General features: G+C 34.9%; 1 protein-coding gene across 1 annotated transcript in view; it reads left to right on the top strand.

Moving 5' to 3' along the window:
* ADGRL4 (adhesion G protein-coupled receptor L4) overlaps positions 1 to 25194 on the top strand; it is a 107365-nt gene that overhangs the window by 58447 nt on the left and 23724 nt on the right. Inside the window, exons 4-13 of the mRNA XM_036113414.2 lie at positions 5143 to 5292; positions 6193 to 6263; positions 7073 to 7252; positions 7362 to 7545; positions 8616 to 8732; positions 13279 to 13481; positions 15692 to 15865; positions 17294 to 17497; positions 19531 to 19751; positions 19875 to 19941. Coding sequence (XP_035969307.1) covers positions 5143 to 5292; positions 6193 to 6263; positions 7073 to 7252; positions 7362 to 7545; positions 8616 to 8732; positions 13279 to 13481; positions 15692 to 15865; positions 17294 to 17497; positions 19531 to 19751; positions 19875 to 19941 — 1571 coding nt within the window. The remainder of the gene's footprint in view (positions 1 to 5142; positions 5293 to 6192; positions 6264 to 7072; positions 7253 to 7361; positions 7546 to 8615; positions 8733 to 13278; positions 13482 to 15691; positions 15866 to 17293; positions 17498 to 19530; positions 19752 to 19874; positions 19942 to 25194) is intronic.

The raw sequence follows: 25194 nt of genomic DNA on the forward strand, positions 1-25194 counted from the left end.
TTTCTGTTGAACGTTTTTTTTTTAGTATTTTATTTATTCATTTGAGAGAGAGCATGAGCTGGGGGAGGGGCAGAGGGAAGGGAGAAGCAGACTCCCCGCTGAGTAGGGAGCCCGATGTGGGGCTAGATTCCAGGACCCTGAGATCATGACCTGAGCCAAAGGCAGACCCTTAACTGACTGAGCCACCCAGACACCTTGTGTTGAAGGATAAATTTTATCTTTAGTGTTTTCAGCAAAAAGTTTTATAGTATATAACTTCACAGTATATTCAGGAAGTAATCTATGAAGCTCTGTCCAGAAAACTTGTAATATCTCACTATTTGTTCTCAAGCCCCTACTCTAGTTGTTGGTCTTCTTAGAATGTTATGTGTGTATGTTATGCATTTTACCTTTAGTTGTTAAGTTCTAATTATAGAGCTCTGTAAGCTTTACTAGAATTTTCCAGTTAGTGAAGAAATAGAACTTACAACATCTTAATCACTGGAATTTAATACAATTTTAACTATGCTCTCCATTCCCTCTTGTCTCTTGAAGACATCTGTCTTTTCATCTGAGCGTGTTTACTTTTAATATGCCTCAATTCACAAAAGGCTGTATTTCTCTGTCTGTGTTCCCTACAAGTAGAGAATTCCTGTATTAGAAAAAAATTGAATCACAGACACAGAGACAACACACACACAAAGAGATGATTGAATGCCAACGTTTTATGGAAGTATAACAGATTTATAATTTCAGACTCTTTCTCCCAATACTCATTTATTATTGAGATACTGTGGAATGGGCCTAAGTTTTGGCTAATTCCCTTTTTAGTATTTTAAGTAATCAGTAAACACAAGAACTATATTAAAACCCAGTACCCAACACTGAGTCCTTCAGCTTCTACCTGTTTTGTTTGATGGATTATTCACTGAAAAATTCATTCTCTGGAAAATGGTTATTTCTCACCAATTTTGTTGTCCTTAAGGATTAAGCTTTTTTGAGCAGCAGAACAGCTATATCTTTTTTTTCCCCTCTCTAGTCCTATAGTAATTTTCATTATGCACTATGATAATCTTCAGGGAATTTGAACAGAGAACTATAATTCTGTTTCCTTTTACGTTAGTATATCGCCTTGTACTGTATCACGTCTGATTTGAAAGTTCAGTTTATCCTTAAATTTAACATGTCTGGTAATTATACTCATTAAGAACCTCTATAAATAGATAATGAAAAACCCCAATTCAGGGCAAGAAATGACCCAAGCAAAATTCTCTACCTTTAGTCTATATTCAAATACTGTTGTCCACAGAGAAGGTAATTTTGTTGCAGAAGGCTTTGAGGGAAATTTAGCATCCTGAACATTTGCTTTCCCTTGGAATTACAGTAAAACAGAATTTCAGATCCCTAGCTCCCGAGAGACCTGGTTCCAGACTCATATTTCACAAATGGGAAAACCGAGGCAATCCAATAAGACAGTGAATTCTCCCAAGGCCAAATGAGTACAACCCAAGAACTCCTTCACATTTACCACGTGCTGAAGAGCAGTGTTTACTGCTTATAATTTTGTATGTCTTATTGCCTTGGGTACGCTGATAATTTCAGATTTTTTTTCTGGCTTTGGATAATATTAACATGCAGTTTTGTCTTTGCAAATTACTTTCAGTAAATTGAATGTGTTATCTTTTTTCACAGTCTGTGAGTTAAACATCAGACAAATCAGTTATTGATGAAAATGATAAGAATCAAAACAATCATAGGATCATGTTTTGAAAGAAGATTACGATAAACTGCTGCTGGGTTGGCTCATTGTAAACATGAGAAACAAGCATAACTTTACTAATGAAAAAGGAGCAAAGTGAATTTTTTGATGTGCAAAACAAGCAAATGATTGTTATGATGTGCTTACGTTTGGCAAAATCAAGTTATTAGTATTAAGCTGAGCGTTAGGTTGGTGGTAGAAAAAGTGGATCAGTTATTAAATATGGTATGTCAATTCTAGCCTGACTGAAATAATTACATAATAGCAATTTAACTTTTATTAAGATGAGGTGGGGGTTCTTTTCCTCTTTTACATATCTGGGGAATACTAAGACATGGCAGTCTAATGAGACACTCATTATCGATCTGTTTTCTCCAAACCTACATATTCACAGGGCTCCTGCTATTAAGAAAACACACAATATGAATAGAATCACTGGGCCTATTATATCTTGGGCACAACTTCAAAACACCTTTACATACATTTCCTCATTTGTTAGAAAAAAGAATTCTTTTAAGGTAAAAGGTATTTTTTTATAGTATTACCTAAAGTCACAAGGCTAATGAGTATTATAACTAGGATTTGAATTAAAATCTTCTACAGGGCCTTTACCTGTAGGAAGAAGGATACATAGTGTTTTTATTAGATTGCAGCTAATGAGGCCCTGCAAGAGATTGCCAGAGAAGTGGCTGTAGATCTTGCTGCAAAATAGCAGTCATGTTCATTTTGGCATGACATACTCTTTCAATATTTTATGATTCTCTCTATATTACTAGGTAGCAAGGGGCATAGAGTGATATGCTAACAAGTAGAGGCAGAACCAGTTACTAGGTTAGATTCAATAAACAGAGTGAGAGGGACATCAAATTCAGCAAACCTCACTTCCACATTTGAGTAAAAAGTTATAAAATCAAAAAGTATAAGCAAGAAAAGTCCAAACAATTTGGAAAACATGACTTTGATGGGATGATTAAGATTTGAAAAGCATTACTTTGGTAGGTTAATTAATATTCTATATAACATTTGGAGTCAGAATATTAAAATTTGCATAATCCTAATTTTGAATGCTGGTCTCCCAGGAGACTACCTCCTTATTTTTTTTTTACAGATTACCATTTTGTTGCTTGGTGAATTCAGAGGTTGAAATACCCTACTTGGTCCAAGGCTGACATTTTGGGATAATAACTAGCTAAGTGAGCGGTGGTAGGAAGGCTTGAACTAGAGCAGAAACCCAACAAGCACCACGGATGTGGAGGATGCACAGAGAAAAACTAAAACACAGTTGGTTCTGAGCAACAAGATTATATACCCCTGTGTCCAGAATACAAGAGAGAGGATGGACGTTGAGTTTGCCAAGATTTGTATGTTGCTGGGGCACCTGGGTGGCTCAGTCGTTAAGCGTCTGCCTTCGGCTCAGGTCATGATCCCAGGGTCCTGGGATGGAGCTCTGTGTCGGGCTCCCTGTTAAGCAGAGAGTCTGCTTCTCCCTCTTCCACTCTCCCTGCTTGTGTTCCCTCTCTCTCTGTCAAATAAATAAATAAAAATCTTTAAAAAAAATATTTGTATGTTGCTTAGAGATGGGTTTGGGACAACATTCCCAAGACAATTTACACTTTAAATAATTTTAAAATTGAGAGAAATCAACACCTCATTTCCTGTTAGCCATATAAGACATCTAAAAATAGGAAATGTGGGCATTCAGAAAACATAAGTTTCTTATTCATAAAATAAATTGTTCTGTTTATGATACCGCATAGGTCTGTTCACATCTTCATTGGGGTGTTATCCCCATTTGGGTATAGTACATGCTACTTCTTCAGCCCTGCTCCAGAAAAGACTAGTCTTTTGTTTTCTTATATATTTTTTCTCACCTCATGGATTTCATGAAAAATAATAACCCCAGTCTGCGCTTCCACATGGCTTCTTTTTTTTACCCTTACCTGGAATGCTCTCCTTGACGGTTCACTATATCTTAAGAATCAACCTGCTATTGCTTATGCCCTACTTTATTTTCTGTGTGTATGTGTGTGTGTGTGTGTGTGTGTGTGTGTGTGTGTGGAGTGGTGGTCTCTAAACACACACATACAGAAATGAGAGGAAGAGGATGAGGGTGCTAGGATAGTATTCCTGTTTCTTGAAAAGTAGTATACTTGGATCTCTGGGGAGTGCAGATTATGAATATATAGGTTTGGCAGAAGAACAAGGAGTTTTCTACCCCTTTCTTGGGCCTATGACTTGTCTTCTTAAATCTAATACCATTGCCTTTCTAGCTAATGGACATTTCTTTAAGAACTACCAAGAGGCTACTGTCAGTTTCAGTTTTTCAGTGGTTTGAGTTTTAATGTTATTCTGTGCCTTCATTGCATTTTTGAAGTGAAAAATTAGGATCAACTACTTTTAAGATAACTAGCTAGATGACCTTTTAAGTTGGACTTTGATTACTCCCCTTTTTTTATGGCAAACAGTATTGTGGCACTCTATTAGTTTTTTTAAAAAATCAAATTTTATACTTAAGATTACAGGTTTATTCATTAATCTAACATAGAGTATCTCTAAGATGTCAGAGCCAGGCTGGGAACACAAAAATCTTTGCATTAGCTTAAGGTAATGATCTGGACTCTTCCGTTCCTTGGAATCATTCCCTATTGGAACTCTGCCTACTGGCAGAGTATTTATACTCTATTTATAACTTTAAGACATATTTCACTGCAGTATGTAAAATTTTAAATTAAGAATATAAATTATATGAGCTTAAAACCTAACATTTTTACTGTGACTTTGATATATGACTCCTGAAAATATAAGACTTAATTCTGTACAATTTGTTACTTTATCTATGATGACTGTGTATTCAGAACCATAGTAAAATATAACCTGCACAAAAGTAATAAGTTGTGGTAAATTTTAAGGGAGTTGAATCACACATTTGCTAATTTTTAGAATAACTTACGTGCAAAAATCAAGCTTTGGAAAGAAAATGGGCTATTCTTTTTTATCCTCCAGATTAAACTGAGCTGTTACAATCGATTTAGTTTAATAGTAGAAAACAAAGAATTTTAGATGTATTTTAAAAATTGGGTCTTTATTCAATTAGGACTAAATGTTAAATTGTCAATGATGGAAATTATTTTAATGACTTTGTGGATGAATCATTCTACTTAGAAAATAATTCAAGAGTTTGATCCATGAATGACATTTTTTAATATGCTTTCAAAATGGATTGACCAAATCAGGGTTTAAAAAAAATATATGCAGCTAAGTTTGCTCTGTTGTTTCCCAAATGATGGAATTTTCCTTGCTTTCTTCTAAAATTTGATGAAATCATTAACCATATATAACTGTATCAGCAAGGTAGCAATTGTATAAGTACTAAATAAAAAATTTAATTTTTCAAATATTTTCAGATATAGATGAGTGCAGTGAATCAGCTGCCTGTGGAGATCATGCAGTGTGTGAAAACGTGGATGGTGGGTATAATTGCTCCTGCAAGGAAGGTTATCAGACATCCACAGGAAAATCACAGTTCACACCTAATGATGGCACTTACTGCCAAGGTAAGTCATATGATTATATTTTATGTATTATCGAAGAACTATATAAAATATAATGCTACACAGTAGTAAAGCATACAAAGAACTACATCTTCTAAGAAATGTGCCAGTATTTTTTTTAATTTTATTTATTTATTTGAGAGAGAGAGAAAGAGATCATGAGCAGGGGGAAGGGTAGAGGGAGAAGCAGACTCCCAGCTGAGCAGGGAGCCCGACGTAGGACTCGATCCCAGGACCCTGGGATCATGACCTAAGCTGAAGGCAGACGCTTAACCAACTGAGCCACCCAGGTGCCCAGAAATGTGCCAGTATTCCATTATTATCTATATAATGAAATAAGAAGAGGTATCGTTTTTATTTAATGGAAGAAGTAGACCATATGTTTTATGTATTAACATATGTAGTTAACATGCAGGGTAATTACAGTCTTCCATTTTCCATAAAATATTGTGTATCCTAATGAATAAAAACAAATAACAAATGAAAATAAATAAGGAAAAATAAATGAATAAAATGAAAATAAACATGTATTTCATTATGAATAATTTTTTTAAATAATTAAAAAGTCAAATGTTAACGAGTAAAACAAAAAATAAAACTCAAGTGTTAAGAATGTGTTTTTAAGATTTAAATAAGGGAGTAAAATTATTGGAATCAATATAATCATCTTAGGAAAAAATATTTCATTTATTTATGTTATTTATTTATTTGAGAGACAAGAGAGCATGAGCAGGGTGAGGGGCAGAAGGAGAAGCAGGGAGCCCGATGCGGGGGCTAGATCCCAGGACTCCTGGATCATGACCTGAGCAGAAAGGCAGATGCTTAACTGGCTGAGTCACTCAGGCACCCCAGGAAAAAATATTTTAAAAAACTTACTACAGAATCTATTTTCTTTTTCTACAGAAAATGTGAGTGCAAACTGCCATCTAGATAATGCCTGTATTGCTGCAAATATTGATAGAATGTTAACAAAAGTAAGTAAACTAGTTAGATTAAGAATTTATTATATTTTGACATTTTTGGTTTCCATTAAAATCCTTCCTACGTCACATTTTAAATAGAATAGCAACCAGTTGATCTTCATGTAGATTTGAAACTATTTACATATAGAGATTTAAGTAGTTTGAGTCACAGAAAGGATCAATTTGAAAATCCCCAAAGTATTGAGGAAGACTTTGAGATATTTAATGTATATTACTTTTTCACTGTTTAGTATACCGGAAATTTTGTTTTCAATATATAAAGAAAGTTGATGAATAAAATAATAAAAACACACTTTGACCCCAGGCCCGTTCCCACATTCTAAGAAGACATAATGAATGCAAGGACATTTTGTACTTCAAAGGAAATATTTCAAAGAGTAAATAAAGTAGGACATTCACAGAATTGTCATGTGATTGAAAGTGTGACTCTCAACATGATGAACAGTGAGCTAAAAGCAAATTTCCAATATATCACATTGTAAAGAATTTTCTCTGGTTGATTAAAATCTAATTCAAAATACATTATCATATATTATAACTTTTAAAAGCTAGTTTTTAAAAGTTATTAATTCAAACATTCTGTTTCTTTTCTAATTTCTGTACTTTTTATTTGCTAACCTTTTATAAATAATTTCAAGTTTCAGTGCTGCATGTTATGGTTTATGTGTAGTCTGATAACTTATTAACAATTAGCTCAAGAAAACCAAACTTAGAATAAATTTAACATACAGCCTTTATTCTTAAAAAGATCCAGTAGTACTCTAAATTGGTTTCTTTTTTCTGGACTCATTTTTGTACAGTTTAGACACATAAAGGAACCTGTGGCTTTGCTACAAGAAATCTATAGAGATTCTGTGAAAGATCTTTCACCAATGGATATAATTACATATATAGAAATATTATCTAAATCATCCCCATTACTGGGTGACATGAATATCACTAATTCAGCCAAGGACACCCTTTCTAATTCAACTCTTACTGTAAGTATGTTCAGCTTTAACTCAATATAACTGAGCTTTAAACTTTTCCTTACATCTGTGATTCATGGATTCCAACATTTTTAAAAGACACACTTTTTTTTTTCAACAGGAATTTGTAAAAACTGTGAATAATTTTGTTCAAAAGGACGTATTTATAGTTTGGGACAAGTTATCTATGAATCGTAGAAGAACTCATCTCACAAAACTGATGCATGCTGCTGAACAGGCTACCTTAAGGATATCTCAGAACTTCCAAAAGACCACTCAGTTCAATACTAATTCAAGTGATATAGGTAAGGAGCCAAGGTCAATTTCAAAACAATAGTGTTTGCCGAACAGGCCATTCTCAAAAGGGAAAGAAAGTATTTAAAATACCGTTAATTAAATTGTCACCTGTTTCATCAATGCAGAAATGAATGGCAATGTACATTACAAGAGTAATATGAATGAAGTATGAGTAAAAAGGATGAATACATAATATTGCCTCCTTCCTACAATCTTCATCTTGTCCTATTCCTGAGCTGTCTAGCATTTAAATGCTCAGAGTACATTACTCCCTTGTCATTTTGAGTTAGTCATCTTATGACTTGTTAGGATCTACCTTGGCCAAAGATAGTTCTAGACAGATTTTCTGATATGAAGCAATCAACTTAGCAAACTAGAATGTTTCCTGCTTCATGCAATCTCCTATTTAAAACATTCAGAATCTTGAATCAAATTAAAGATGCCTATAAAGTTGCTCTGAGGAAACAAGGAACTTTTTCTGATAATCATTGCATACATCTACATTATATTGTGTGGGTGACATCTTGCTATGCAGCAATAAGTATGCAAGAATCACTATCTCATATCATGATTCACCACTTATCAAATTTAAAGTAGCAAGCATTATGACTAATATATAGGATCCCTGCATTTCTGTGATATTCTTGAATAAAAAAGGTAAACTATCCCATGTAAGGAAATTATCACTCAAGAATTTAATTCAATCACTCTCCATATAGTAAATTTTATTATAGATACCACCTTCTAAGACATTGTGGTTGCTTGTCTTTGATTTAGTAATTATAATTTATGGCTCCCTTGTGTACATATGTATTTTGTCTTTTACTTAATCCAACAAAGATTAAACCATGAGTGTTATAGTGCAATCAAAAAAGTTAAAACTTGAATCAGATTTTTAAGATATAAATTATAATGTCTAAGCATGTTCAAAATATGCTCATTCTACTTGCCAAAAAATGTTGAAATACAATAATGATGGATAAAATACAATAATGATGGATAAAATTATCCCTCATTAAACAAATACATTGATTAAACTAACTTCAGAGAATTTATGATTTTCATGGTTTTATTTCAGCTCTCAAAACTTTCTTTTTTGATTCATATCACATCAAACATACTCATCCTTATATGAATGTGGATGGAGATTATATAAAGGTATTTCCAAAGAGAAACGCTGCATATGATTCACATGGTAAGACTTTGATAGTTTTATATTCAATATGTCAGTAATTTGCAGTAAATACTTATCATGCCTTTGATCATATCAGATGTACACAGAACGTGTGGTTTCCTATAGAAAATATTTGATGTTTATACACATAATTTCTGACTTTGTACTCAAGATTTTCGGTCTGATGTCAATACATGGTGAGAATTTTAGCTGACAATATCTATATCCTTCTTGTCTTGTGCCCAATCGCTGAAGCTGTTTGATATTGTTGAGATTCTAATGAAATATATAAAGGAGCTGTGATTTTATTCCTTCTTTTGCAGCAACTATAGGTGCTATAATTTGCATAGGATTCTTTTACTATTTCTTCTTCAGTAATCCTTCATATTCCTTATTTGGAGGCTGAATTTATAATTGTGTGAGGAAGACAAATGATGTTCCCAAAGACGGAAAGTTAGTGTTTTAGGTTTGGATTTCTTTTCCACTTGCCATTTCTTAGTCTTTGTACCGTAAACTTCTCAACTAAAGGCAGGATTTCTTGGGAAATGGAATGCCAGTACTAGCAGGCAACTTGATGATTACCTACCCTAATTTCCTCACTTTATGGATAATGGAACTAAGGCACAATGAAGTTAATGGATTTTTCTCCGTGCACATCAACAAATAATACAGAGCCAGTACTAGAAGGGAGGAAGTTAACAAAGAAATCAATCCTGACCAGCTTTTCCTTGTCACCTAATCAAGGGCAAGGAAGCAGCTATTTTAACCATGTATCTGCTGTCTTAATGCAATGCACTTAGGAAAAAAAAAATCTCTGCCAACAGAAGAATTGTTATCATTCTCAAATAGGTCAAAATAGACTACCTAAGTGAAACGTGAATTATAATAGATTCTCAAAGAATATGTGGGTGATCATAAATATAAGTGAAAAGTATATATAATAATACAGTATGGTCTCTAGTATAGACATCATTTCATAAATGGATATTGTGTCTTTATTTTTTTAATATTCCGCACATTCATTCTCAAGAACATCCTTTTAAAAAATTTTGTACAACACTAATGTGGGATTTTTTTCCTAACCCATTGATATTATCCTCTTCATTTTTTCTTGTTATTTTTATACAGTGGTAAGAAACAGATGGCCATAAAACAAAGAAAAAATAACTAAGCCATACTACCACTGAATCCAAGGCTTTTACCCTATTACATCATATTCTAATTAACCAAGCACACATATAATATTTAGGAGCAAATCCAAAGATTGTGTTAAACTGTTGAAATTTCAAAGACAATTTGAGTAGTGTTTAGAAGCTGAGAATAGAGCCCTTGAAAATACTTATTATAGTGACAGATGATGAAATTGTCATGGAATTAATTTCTCAAAGATACCCTGTCTGAATGTATGATAGCTTTGTTATATTTGAAGATCACGCATGCAAACTCTGACACTTGAAAGAGACCATAATGTCAGTTCTCAAGAAAACACAGAGAGAATATTTGATTTCCTTAAGGTTGTATCTTAAAAATAAGGGCAAGTCTAACAAACTGATAAAATCTGCTTTATGGCGTCTACATGTGATTATTTATTTGCCAATAAAAATTCATTAATAAAACACAGGCTTCAAGTTAAAATCTGCATAGTGTCATTATTAGGAAAATAAGGGAGGTTCATGGAAGAACAGGTGGATTTTTAATCTTTTTTTTTATAGACTGAATTTTACTTCCTGTCATTAGCAAATAAACCCCTCATTTACTGAATGAAGGTACATATCTGATAAGAGAGTTAAAAGCTAAATCAAGCCGAGAATTAATGAGAAATCATGGAAATTAGAAGAGGTTCAAATGATGAGAATGGACAAATACTGAAACAATACTCAGAACGGAGCTAAGAAGGGATTTTGGAGCATTCTATGCAGCAAGAATCACATTTTACCCAAACTCAAAATTTGATGTTAAATATTTTCCTTGAGAAAAGACAGGAGTGATTAATAGATTTAAAAGATCCATCTTATCTTTTCGGGGCTTCATTTGATTTTGGACCAGCTCCTACTGCAACTTCTGAGAAGTCACTGTGATATGAACTGGTTCATCCACTGGACTGAGTCAAGTTGACCTAAAAGGTTTTCAGATCCTGCTTCAGGCCCTGGTCTGTCCACGGCAAAGGCTGGGCTAGTTGTCATCACATGGAGTCTTCATAATGTCACTAGCCCAGCCATGTTAGACTAACTTCATTTCTTTCTTCGATATAAATTTTCTTAAGCTGGCAGTTGAGGAAAATGCTTTTATCTAATATACATAGATTTCAGCAATCTCTTAGCGATGTTTCTTGTGATACCTTTTTAGATAAGATAAGAAAACATGAATCATGATGTATTTTGGCAATTTCTAGTTCACATAACCATAGATAGCAATATCCAAAAATATTATTTATTACTGTGACGTTGTGTGTCATGTGGAAGGACTCAGATTTGTATACAGTTGTTTTAGTTTTTTTTTTTCTTTTTCATTAACCTTGTTTCAAACTTTATTCCCAGGCTTCTTCAGCTTAATTAGCTGCAAAGAACAAATTGTGTCTAAGCAAACACTGAAAAGAGTTGCAGTGTCCAAGGGGCTTGGGCTTAAAAATATTAGAGATCTAGATTTTATCAGAGACGTGAACAGAATTTTTTAAAAAGCTGTCCTAATATACAGTAGCAGCTCCCAGTAACTTCTTCAAGTTTTATCTTCTTCAGAAGTTGACTCAATTCAGTTTGCTTCATTCTTGGAAGCTTCATCAAAATTCTCCACAAGATCTGGAACTTCATCCTCCTCCTCCTCTCCAGTGGCAAGTGGTGCTTCTCCATCCACAGATCATGTGGGCAGAGCTTTAACGGGTCTTCTTTAAACTGGTCAGACTCTGCACCAAGTTCGTTTCACATACTGGGTAGCATTTCTGTCAGCAGCTTTGTCTCAGCCTGGCCTGTGATGGTGAAAGTGTTCGCCCCCAGGGATGCCTGCACTTGAGGCTTGTTAAAGTGGATCACTGTTCCTTAGTGTGGGAACATACGTCTTCAATACCACAGATACTGCTTACCCCTAACTTCCTTAAGGAGAACTGAGGTTTTTTATCATCTCCCGGCGCCATTCTCTGGACCACCCTCTTCTTTTGGCGAGCAGTTTCTCTCCCACCAATGCGCACTTGAGCAGTTTGACGAGTTTCTCCCGGTTCATGGTAGTTTCTTTCACCTTGTTGGAGCGGAAATGAGACCGCGCTGGGGACTGGGGTTGGCGCTCAGGGGTTCTGGGCCGACCTGCTGAGATTAGGTGCACACTCGCAGTGACGCAAGATGGCGCTAGAGGGCACAGTTCTTCGTATTTTATGATACAATCAACGTTTGTATTTATGGTTTTGATGACTTTATGCCTTTCACATTATTCTGGTGTCACAAATTTGAGGAAACAAATATAAAAGAGTTCTTTGTAAGTTGTCCTAGCAAATAAAGCAAATATATAATGTTTCTAGTTTAAAAATGTAACAATAATCACATTAATATAGAACCTTAAGTTTTACAGAAGACTCGTGTATTATTTAATTTGGTCTCCACCTTAGCCTAGTAAGTAGCTAGAGTATTACTATTATCATTTTCTAAATGAAGAAGCTGAAGTTCAAAACAGTTTATCCATGGCCACGCAAGTAGGAGCGATGACTGAAACCAGAACAAATTCTGAAAGCAAAGTCGTTTAAATTTTGTGTCCATAATTCTGTACAACAGATAGAGGAAGTGTATGACCTAAGTGGCAACAGCAATTTTAAAAAGACAATAGATCTAGATTTTAAGTTGTTCACATACTTAATATCAGTAATAATGAGCTGCTTCAAAAATCAAGACAATTTGAGATCCACTAATATAGGTGTAATGTCTAGGCTAAGGGAAAATAGTCACATGATAATCTGTACTGATCAGGTTGCATTTCTAGTACTGGTTGTATGCTGATTTACTGCATTTGGGGAGTGTCAAGGGGCAGAGATAAATAGCTGTCTGGCAAGGCAGTAAATTTCTTACCTGGAGACTGCATAACCGTATGTCATCAATATTAAATAGGAAACATTTCAGTGGGCATGAGGTGGAACTCAGTGGTGTCTGACAACTTGTTTAATTCTCAACTTCCTTAATACTCCAAGTCAGTGATAATTTTCTTCCAACATCTTTCTAATTGCTATCTTTGCATAGCGAAGTAGTAACTCCAAATTTTAATCTTTTAAGTGAATACATTGCATACCTTGGTTCTTAGTCAGGAGTTGGCTATATATTTATCTAGGACTATTTTTCTCCTAAATATAGCCTGTGCAAAGGGAATGCTACCGTCCATGATCAGTTTCAGAGTCATGGAGGTCAGGGAATATGTCTTAATATGATTTGATTATATAGACATGCACTTATTATGATCCACATTTTAGTGTCTAGGTATTCTTATGACTGGCCTTAGAGTAAAAAACTTTGTTAAATTTTTATGTTTATTTTGAGAGCCTAAATATATTTTTGTTTTATAAGAATTTCACTAAATACACTTATTTGATTGATAGGCAATGTTGCAGTCGCATTTTTATATTATAAGAGTATCGGTCCCTTGTTTTCATCATCTGACAACTTACTGGAACCTCAAAGTTCTGATAATTCTGAAGAGGAAGAAAGAGTCATTTCTTCAGTGATTTCAGTCTCAATTAGCTCGAACCCACCCACGTTGTATGAACTTGAAAAAATAACATTTACGTTAAGTCACATGAAGGTAAGCTGTTTTTCTGGTTACTATTGGTTATGAGTGTGAAACATTTAGAGAAGAGAACATTTTTTTATTGTCACTTTAATTGTATGTGAATTCTTGAGTTTAAAAATTAAGAGTAGTTTCAACTAATTTTTCTATAAAACATTTTTGTACTTTCAGTGCTCTGTAATCTTTCTAATAAATATCAAGGAATTTTACACATTTGATTCTCTGAAATTGTTTAATTTTATTTTTAATTACATTGTTCATTTTGGAACTCTCCATACCTTTTAGGAATGAGTTATAAAAATGTATCAGAGCCAAAGAGATAAATGTCATTTGTGTAATGACAGAGTTGTTTGATTACTAATTGCCATTTAAAATAATATTTGCAGGGATTTAAATTTTGATTAAAATAAAATCACAGAGAAGTTTACATTATTTCATAAAGAAATTAGCAGAAACCATTTTATTCCTTTATTGTTATTTCAGATCTTTTTCAAGCTCATATGTAATTAAAACTCCATCATAATAAACACTAGAAAGAACTAAGTATTCGTTTTTTTTATATACCTAAAAATGAATGAGGAAACTAAAGATCATAGATTATTTGCTGCTTTTTTACAGTTGATGGTTTCTTGGACTTTCGATAGAGTTTCAGTCCTAGTACGTGGTTAAAGTACCCCTGATGCTCCATTTGGAGACCCTTGAAGCTGGACAATTGTATTTGCATGTTTATGGGGGGAGGGAGGGGACTAAAAGAACATATATGCTTACACACAATACAAATGTGTCACTGTAAATAAAGATATCTAATGTAGAGAGAAACTAAATGTATAGAAGATAAAGAAAATAGTAGCTCAAACCTAAACATTGGTAGGCATTATGTTCAGAAGAGGGTGTGAAATGTTTTAAGAATGGAAACGAAACTTAGATATTTTTAGATGCTAACTGACCTTTTGACACTAGAATCAAAACATTGTTCTTTCACATGATCTGATGGGTTTTTCTGCAATTTTTACTTGTGGATTGTTTTGGCAGCTAAAGAGATGCCAAGGACAACCCACTTCACCAATCTCTGACACAATCACAAAACAAAACACAACACACATTTAAATAAAAATTCTTCACCAAAATTCATGGGAAAACTTGGTTATTCTTAATCTTCCTCTCTGTCCAAATCTTGTTCCCATTCAAATGAATGACCCCTATGAATTTTTATCATTTTCTTTTGATGACAGACCTACATAATTCATGGTTTCCCTCTTTCTGAGAATAAAATTTGGATTCCATTGTTTTCCTAAAAAAATAGAAGCTATCTCATATATAACACCCTCAGTTTCCTGATTCCCTGATAATTTATTTGCAATTTCACCAGTTAGTACATACTTCTCCATTACCTCAAAGGAATATTAAAAGTAACTGTCATAATATTATGTTATGATCACTTAATATAAATATGTGATAAAGAGAACTCTATTTATTAAACAACCATCCTGTAGTCTATGCAATCAGACCTTATCTCTGATCTTGTCTTCACCTGCTCTTTATCTCATTCACTGTACCCTAACTATAGTGGCTTCCAGTGTTTCTGGAAGATTCCTATCCAGTCTCAACTCAGAACTTTTCCATTTTCCACTTCATCCGGAACCTTCTGTTCCCAAGTCTTAGGGTTTACTCTCTCTGTCTAACTTCATTGAGGTATTTGCTTTAATATCATCTCCTAAGAAAGGCCTCCTCCAACCAATCTCAACTACTTTCTCTCTCCTTCCCCTGGTTTATTTTTCTTGTTTAATAATTTCTCATCTTATGAGAACCTAAAATCAGCGGTGCAAATGCTTTTTCTGTTTTGTTCAGTATTGTATTTTTAGTACTTGGGTCAATGACTAATACCCAGTATATTCTGGGTACCCCTGAATATTTATCAAACATTTATCAAATAAAGATCATATGATAATTATGTGTTGTGCACTATTCTAAATGATCTCATTTGATAATACATAATTCTCACAACTTTTGTGACACAGGAATTGATAAAATATAGCATTGTTGCAGTAACTTCAGTTCTTCCACAGAATGCCAGCACTCATTTATTAGCATTGATTTTGTGCTTTACTTTTTAGGCATGGTTGTAATTATATTGATACGTGAAATGGTATTTTAAATATGAGAAGTGTGATGCTATATATATAATTCTTTCTCTTTTTTCCATCAGTAAAATGTCTCTTTTTCAGACCACAGATAATTATAGGAGTCAGTGTGCATTTTGGAGCTACTCGTCTGACACGATGAATGGCAGCTGGTCTTTGGAGGGCTGCGAGCTGCTGTCCTCAAATGAGACCCACACCTCATGCCGCTGTAACCACCTGACACATTTTGCAATTCTGATGTCTTCTGGTTCTTCCATTGTAAGACAATTTTCCATCATTTCGTATTTATAAACCTGCCTGTTTTCTTTTTTTTTTTCTTGTTTACATACATCAGGCAAGAGAATTAATTTTTTATGTTTCTTTGGGTGCAAATATATTTAGTTAACTGATAAAACCCCAAAACTATCTTTTTTAGTCTTTGTTTTCTTACCTGCCTTGTATGACATATTTAGACTGGATTTTAGGTTATTTTTTTTGTCTAGGACCTACCTAGTCTATGATAGCTAGTAGGTTGTGCATTAAATATCTATCCATTGACTCTTAATTTTTAATGTTGCTTTATTTTTATTTTTTTTTTAAGATTTTATTTATTGGACAGAGAGAGATACAGCGAGAGAGGGAACACAAGCAGGGGGAGTGGGAGAGGGAGAAGCAGGCTTCCCGCCAAGCAGGGAGCCTGATGCGGGGCTCGATACCAGGACCCTGGGATCATGACCTGAGCTGAAGGCAGATGCTGCTTTTAAAAACCACTTACATTTTAATGTATCATGGTCTTTAAGGGCCTTTGCCTTTGTATTGAAAGTTTATTTTTACCAGTTACAAATTAGCTAAAAATATTTGAAACCAGGTCAGTAAGTACTAGCGCATTTATAACTATTACAATGTTTTAATAATGTAGAAATGTACAAGATTTTTAAACATGAAAGGTCTCTCTACAGCGAGTAGGTTTTGTTTTTCGTATCTGTAATATCTTTCTTTTACACTATACAGTTTCTTATTTTATATCACTGTATCATAATCTTCGTTAAATTAGAGGTTCATTTCCATGTCTACTGAGAATCCATCAAATATATAATGTGGCCAAATAAATCTGCCTAACTGTAATGTCAGTCATAAAGACTTTTTTCCTGAATGTTAAGTAAGCAAAGAAGCCTCTACTCTCTATATAAGATATAAATATTCATCTGGTTAGAATAAAACCAACTTTTCCCATTTCAAAGTCTCACAACTTTACTGTTTTGATATTCTATATATTCAGCATTTCTGATACCGTTGTCTAATGTGTTTTAGATGAATTGCTGCATAGAAATAAGACTTGTTATTACCACTGATAAATCTGTTTTAATTAACCATTTTCACATTACAATAATGAATTGCCTTTCTAATATCATGAAACTGATGACGATAACATTGTTAAACCATACACTAATATATACTATGCCCAGGAAAAAAAAGCACTAATTACAGAACTTTTAAAGTGCTACATGATTTATATCAGATTTCCCTGAATATTGAGCATTTTCAAAGGTACAAAATTTTTCTCATCTAAATGCACATTTGTATTTTTACATTTTATGAACATTTTGATTAATGTTTCACCAAAAAAGGAAGTTCATTATATGTTGTAGTTCCTTTGACAAGTTACTGAGTTATTCTCTTAACAGCTTTATTATTATTTTCCCTTAGGGTATTAAAGATTATAATATTCTTACAAGGATCACTCAACTAGGAATAATTATTTCACTGATTTGCCTTTCCATATGCATTTTTACCTTCTGGTTCTTCAGTGAAATTCAAAGCACCAGAACAACAATTCACAAAAATCTCTGCTGTAACCTATTCCTTGCTGAACTAGTTTTTCTTGTTGGGATCAATACAAATACTAATAAGGTACGTAGATCTCTCTTACTCTCTATTTTGTTTTCTAAATTTGTACTTTCCTAAATATATATGTCATAGAATCACGAATTATAATTAAGAGCTTAATGGGCAAACATACCATATACTTTGTTCCTAAGTCTTTTCTAAGTTTGCTAATGCTAACATATCTAAAACCTGCCTGTCAATTTCATTAAGCACAATGTCCCTTGTTATGACGAATCATTGGGACAAATGAAAACTTAGCAACATACTGAAGAAATAGCCTTTTTTTTGCTTTGTTTTTTACATGGGCATTAAACAAAGGCAGAAGGGACAAAGAGAGAATTAGAAATAAAAATTTTATCTTAACACAGGGACTGAATAGAAAAGCAGTGAGTTCACAGGTTGAAATATGACAAATTGGCTCCACCTAGTCACTGCACTTTCCTAACTACCTATTTCCCCCCGTTACTGATGGAGGGCCTTACAGAACAATTTCTATATTGTGTTAGTCTGGGTCCTCCTAGAAGCAGACATTAAAATGGAATTCAACGTGCAATAAGTTAATTAGGCAAAATGACTGAGAGATAATGGGAAGAGAGAGACTTGGAGAGCCGTCCGACCGAGATGCAGGTCTGACCCCAAGTAAAGGAGAGAAGGAAGAAAGGACAAGTAGTAGGTGGAAGCATTTTACACAGCACTGCCGTTCTCAGGAAAGCTCAGCGTGGTTGCAAGGAGTCCTTTGAGAAGACCTTGAGCCAGAGTCACGTGGCAGAGGACTCCTCTGTGTAGCAGCCTGTGGAAAAGAAGAACACAGCAGCTAGAGCTCTAGGTCAGCTGCCCTCCATGCAGGTAGAGACTGGAGAAGTGCATCCTCGGGGCCACAAGACATTAAATTGCCTCCATATTTCCATCCCTGTTAGAGATCTTTCAAATACTGACACTAATGCCTAATTATCAAGTTCTTCTTCTGAAGTAGATGCCACCAAACATCTATTTTAAATAGTATACTCTAGACTATAAACTTCATTTTTTTTTTTTATTTTGCAGGGCTAGTCCTGACACCTGCCAGTTTTGTATAGCACCCACTATCCTCCAATGCCTATTTCCTCCTTCAGTTTCATCTCCCCGTTACCCTTACCCCAAAGTATTCCTTAGGATGTTTATTTTCAATTCCGTTTCACCTCTCAAGTTCTTCCCATTTTCAAGCCATATGTCAGTCTTACTTCCTCACTAAAGTAGTTCCCAAATTTTGATCACTAGTGACCTCTCTGTTCCCAACCTTATATAGTACTCCCCAATATATTTTAGTATATAATCTCATTATGCTTGGATTGTACTCTTTTTTATTAAGTGCAATAGGTATGTAAGTTTGTATTATGTTCTCTTTCCAGCAATAGATATTGTTAGTTCTATTAGTACAGAAGTGTGTAACTGTACTTCTTCTTCTGTTCTTTCTTATAAGCCTAACTCCAATTCTATGTGTGAAGTAAGTACTAATAAATAATATTTAACTGAAATCCATCTCAAATTTACCTGACAATCTTATAACTTAAAGTGATTCCATAATGGATATTTTTGTAAAATATATCATCGTTTGTTTTGTAAACTTAATGTTTGCCACAATAATCAAGACACTTACTATATTTCATTTACCATAGTATTAGCAATAATTTTCATTCTTTGAGCATGAATAAAATTAAGGAGAGTAAAGGCGTCTCCAAAACAGAAATTAACTTAAATCATAACACATTCACTAAGATATCATGGTTTACATGTGACAAATCCACAACTTCTCACATGATATAAATGTATAAAAGCATAACTCTCTGGACAAGAACAGTAACTTAGTTCTATCATGAGATTTCTTCACAATTGAGGCTTCACATTGATGAAGCTCAGCTGGAAGTGGGACATCTTAAAAAACTGGCACTTGAGAGGGTATTTTAACGTGATCAGGCATTATATCAAGTGGCATAATTTGAGGAGAAAGTCGGGATTTTGTGTTATGCTAATGTGAAAGCAAACAGTGCTTATGGTTTCTTTCTTTCCTTGATTTCTAGCTCTTCTGTTCAATCATTGCCGGGCTGCTGCATTATTTCTTTTTAGCTGCCTTTGCATGGATGTGCATTGAAGGCATCCACCTCTATCTCATTGTTGTGGGCGTCATCTACAACAAGGGCTTTCTGCACAAGAATTTTTATATCTTTGGCTATCTCAGCCCGGCTGTGGTAGTTGGATTTTCAGCATCATTGGGATATAGATATTATGGCACCACCAAAGTGTAAGTTAAGATGATCTCATAAGTATTTGAAATGCAATTCTGAATATGCTTCATGTATCATTGAAAATGTTGCTTTGCGAAGTACATACAAACATATTTATAGATTTATTATTTACTTTTCAGATGTTGGCTTAGCACAGAAAACAACTTTATTTGGAGTTTTATAGGACCAGCATGTCTAATCATTCTTGTACGTATATTTAACATTGGTTGGAATTCCGAAAAGTGATGATTAAAATTCACAGCAATCAGGCATTACTCTGAGGGAAAACAATAATTCTGAGCACATTACAGTATGTCATTTATTAACATTTTATATATATTCATCACGATTGAGAAAAACATATATATATACATCTTAAATTCAGAGGTATTACAATTCATCTGCCCCTCCTTGAGGAGGAGGAGATATTTCTGCATAACATATAGGAAAAGCATTTCTCACTTATCAGTAATGTCTGAGCATACTTCAATACTGAGAGTTTGCCAAGCAGGTGATAATCTGGCATTTCGGGTGTTTACGTTATTTAATCTTTTATCAATGATCAGTGATCTTTGAAGATTAGACTGTCATCTTTATAATTTTATCATCCTCATGTACCCTGTCATCATGAAAGTGATTTTAAACTAAATTGCGACATCAGAGACAAGAACCCACTATTTCTCATGAGCAGACAAGTCATATATTGATAGTCCCATTTCAGTGAGGAAGAGGGCCTTTTAATTCTTATTGGAAGTGGTTTCAAACCTACAAATTTGGCAGGTGTTATATGTTCCTTTCTAAATAAAGACATTTTTAGATGTCTCAAGAGCATTTCTAAGTGCTGTAAGTTTTCAAAGCCATTCTGAATATAATAGTCCGTCAATGAACCTGGGAGGTCTGACAAGGCTCTAGAATGGAATGAATTGTCAGCAAAGGAGCTGTGACAATATTTTGGACAACTTTGTCCCAGATCTTTTGACCATAAGCTAGCTATCTTTTTTGAATTGTTTTTTCCCTCACTCTTTCCCCTTGTGTTTTTGTGGTTGTAAGGAAGCTGCTAAATGGAGAAAGACTTGAAAGGTAAAGCAGAGAATTTTCACCAAGGCTTAGTTTTTAATGGTATGGGTGAAATAAAGTGAATTCAGAGGCTATATTTCCTAATCATCACAGAAAATGGCTTGTAATTCTCCCAATGAATCCAGTAATATAAAAAGAAACCATTGGCTAGATTTCAGCTAAAACAATTTCAGAGTTAGTTTATTATACTTCCAAAATTTTCAACCCACATGAGAATATAGACTGAATGTTGTCCTTCCACATACTTTCATGGGTTGCCCTGATAGGAGTATTTTGTGTAAACACACTTTCTATATATTCTAATTTTCCTGGTTCCATCTCTACAGAATGGACCATCTCTGATATTGTTTGGTACAAGTGAAAGTTCTTTGAATCAGTAATTCTTATAATTAAGATGAAAAGTAGTGGGCCAGAAATTATAGTCAAAACAAGAAAAATAGGAGTATTTTTCTCTTAAGTAAGAAATGGAAAGTGTTCCCTGAAATTGTTTTTTACTTTTGCTTATGTAAGGGAAAAGATAACTTTGGATTATCTTATAGTGAAGTCTACAGACTTTAGATGGGCTTATCTAAAAATGAGTCCTGCTAACTTTCCTAGAAGCCTAAATGAATAACGTCACACTGTCCTCGTCTGGAATTAATGGACCTATTTATCTTCCATAGTTTCAGTATGATAATCATTCCGTTTAACCTGAGGGTCAGGCTACTTAAGAAATGGATGAGGCCCCTCAGTTTTACTCTAAAACTGAATAACGTTTATCTTCTTTAGTATCTTTAAAAGCAGCAGAAATTCCTTAATTACTGAATTGAAGTGAATCCATTTATTCTAGTTATTCCTGGTTTTCTGGGCTAATCGTGGCTAATTATTATTATTGTCGCTGTTATTACTGTTTTTTCTTGTTATTATTCAGCTATATGTTGTTGTCAATGTTATTATTCAGCTGTATGAGACAGTGTTAGGTGAGATACATCCTGTTGTCCCAGAATAGTATACATCTTTAGTTCAGAAATGAAGTAAAAGAAATATTGGGCACCAAACATTTGAAAAAGGGCCACTAACAGTTTGGGTCTGACACTTCCGCGGGTCTGATAAAGAGACAGTAGGACCAGCTGTAGCCCCGTAAGAGGAGTGGAGATGGAAGCCCCTGGCCAGGGATAGTGGTTTAGAACTAGGAGTCCTGGGCGCACCTGAGTGGCTCAGTCAGGTAAGCGTCTGACTTCAGCTCAGGTCATGATCTTGGGGTCCTGGGATTGAGCCCCACGTCGAGCTCTCTGCTCAGCAGGGAGCGTGCTTGTCCCTCTCCCTCTGTGCTCTCTCCCTCTGTGTTCTCTCTCGCTTTCTCTCACATAAATAAATAAATAATCTTAAAAAAAAAAAAGAGTCCTTGACCTTTGGAGGAGAGCAGTGTTCTTTCTGAAAAGCTTTTCTTTTAGCTGCCAGTGAAAAACAGGCAGGGGCTCCCCTATCTTTTGGAAGACAAGGTGTGGACAAGTACTCTGAAAGGTTTGTAGGTAATGGGAGCAGAAATATAGTAAGAGTAAAATTATCGTTCTGATCCCAGATCAAATGCCAGTGTGACTGGATTTTCACATCTCGTCGATATATAAGAGCAGAGCATAATGAGCCAATTTTTATGCTTGACATATGTCCCCTGACTTTGGGCCAAATCTGAATATAGAGACTAGACCTATTTTTGTTTGGAGTTTCCTGCAAACTGCATGCCTACTGGAGTATTTTTTGACAGCAGGGAAGGAAAGGATTATTAGATACCATGCCTAGGAATAAAGTGAGGAAGGAACACACAAAACTTCAGGAAAGTTAGAGAAGTGGACAAAAGTTGTAGGGTTGCCCAGAAGGTTGCCAGGTCAAAACAAAATCATACACAACTAAAAGAATGGGTTGAATAAAGGTGAGGTTAAATGGCGACATGACTGTCCTTCTCTGAAGAATAGAAGGGGCCAAGATGGAAAGGAAATTCTATAAACACCAAGAAAATCACATATACTATCTAAGTGGAGGCCATCACATAAGCCAAGATTACCAGCAATAGTAGGAACCAAACTAAACCAAAGTGATGTCATGAAGCTCCATCAGCGAGAGATAATCAGGCCAGTCTAGCCTCCAACAACAGAGGAGTTGAGCTTTATCAATGAAGGGACAGCATCTGAGAACCAACTATGCTGCCCCACGCTCATCTACATAGATCTACTGAATTGAAAGTCATTATCCCAGGGCGCCAGGGTGGTTTAGTCAGTTAAGCCTCTAACTCTTGATTTCAGCTCAGGTCTGGATCTCAGGGTTGTGAGATGGAGCACTGTGTTGGGCTCTGCACTGGGCATGAAGCCTGCTTAAGAGTCTCATTCTCCCTCTCCCCCTCTGCCTCTCTCTCTCTCTCTCAAAAAAAAAAAAAAATCATTATCCTATGTCTGGGTGTACTCTGGTAGGTAAGGATGCCAAGCCATGTAATTAAGTTTGCCAGGTTAACTGGGTGTTATGGGCATGATCGGAGAACAAAGGAAATATCAGAATTATCCCCTGCCCACTATAGTATCAATGAGGATAAAGCAAGACAAAACAAATAACAAAGAACAACATATAATAAAATATAAGTGATATTGATAAGATGTGGGAGAGATCAATATGAGCATGACAATCATTCAACAAGTCTTCATTGAGATAGATGAACTTGCTTGTAGATGGGGCAAGAAGTAAATTTGGCTTTACAGCAGATTCTTAATGTGAATTTAAGTGTCTACCAAGAAGCCCCAAAAACTTATCAAATTTCCCTTGAAGGTAAACAAAGGGCACAGACAAAATGGCCACCATTGTGCATAAGACAATGCCAGAAATAACAAAATTATCATCATCTGTCTGTTATTAAGAATAGTCAAGAATCTGAGGTGCCTGGGCAGCTCAGTCAGTTGAACATCTGACTCTTGACTTTGGTTCAGTTCATGATCTCAGGTCCTGGGATCCAGCCCCGCAGGTTCGGCTTATGCTCAGTGGGGAGTCTGCTTCTCTCCTTCCCTGTCTCCCTCTGCCCCTCCCCCCAGTCATCTGTGCATGCCCTCTCTCTCAAATAAATAAATAAATAAATAATCCAAAAAAAAAAAGAATAGTCAAGAATCATCATTTCATGGATTCATCACATCCTAGGCTAGATGCCACAAATTATTTACAAGTTTTTCTTCCATAAACTTATCCATTTCTTCTCCACTTTCAGGATCAAACTATTGCTATCCCTTCCTCATATTCTAGTATTAATAACAGGAATTTTTTTAATTTACAATTTATTAAACAGCTACTACTCACAAATCACCCACATTGTTATTATCTATTCCATTTTATAGTTAACAAAAAATAGGATTTGATTCAAAATGTTAAGAGATTGGCTCAAGGCTTTAGGTCTACTAGAACTTGAAACTAGAGCCACCTTTTCATTTTACCTTGCCTCTTTTGCAATTTCCTTATTGACCTATCTTTCTGCTGCCATTCTCTCCAATTCTGTTTTAACCTGTCCATAATAAACAGCCCCAAACTCAGCTCAAACAATGGCAACTATTAATAAAAAATAACATTAATGTTAAATCCTATTATGTTCCTGACACTAAAATAAACATTCTCTTTTCCATGTGTTGTTAGCACATTTAATCTAATTCTTTAAACAATTCAAAAATGGCTGCATGTGTTGTGTGTGTGCGCGTGTGCATAATTATTTTATTTTGAAGGTGGAAAAATTGAGGCGTAAAGTGATTGCACAGCTTGATTAACAGCTAGTAAGTATCTGAGCTGAAACTTATATTCATGAAGTTGCCATGGCCTGCTTTCTTAATTCCAGGGCTGATATTCCCCTTTGCCTATAGGCCAAATTCTATACACTGGAATGTCAAGGTCTCAGTGATTTAGCTGAACCCAGCCTATTTTTAGCTTTTTTTTCACACTGCTTAACCCCACAAAACAGCTTCTCCAAAAATTTCATCCTTCTTAGAATACTTGCTTTTCTTGAATATCTTCTTGGTCCTTTGCACTCAGTAATCCTACCACCCTGTGCACAGTTCTGCCTGAAATCTTATCATTAATTAATACAGGACTTGATGAAAACTTTTCCAGATTTGTAACTAATCTCTTTCTCCAATGTATTTCCATAGACTTTTTATTCAAATCCTCCATAGTGCTTTCAGTGCTCTGTTTTGTTGCACACGGTAATTTTCTGTGTGCATTACACTACGCATCCCCTACCTCCAAACACCCAAACAGAGTTTCTTCATTTACTGACCATATCTTGCTCAATAATCAGTGTCATTGTGGTGCACAACCTTACTGGCCTCGACTCAGTAAATTGCAGTTATTCTCTACAGAGCAGCATTCACATTGCATTCTCTA

Source organism: Halichoerus grypus, chromosome 5 (genome assembly GCF_964656455.1).
Source record: "Halichoerus grypus chromosome 5, mHalGry1.hap1.1, whole genome shotgun sequence".
Lineage (NCBI taxonomy): Eukaryota > Metazoa > Chordata > Mammalia > Carnivora > Phocidae > Halichoerus > Halichoerus grypus.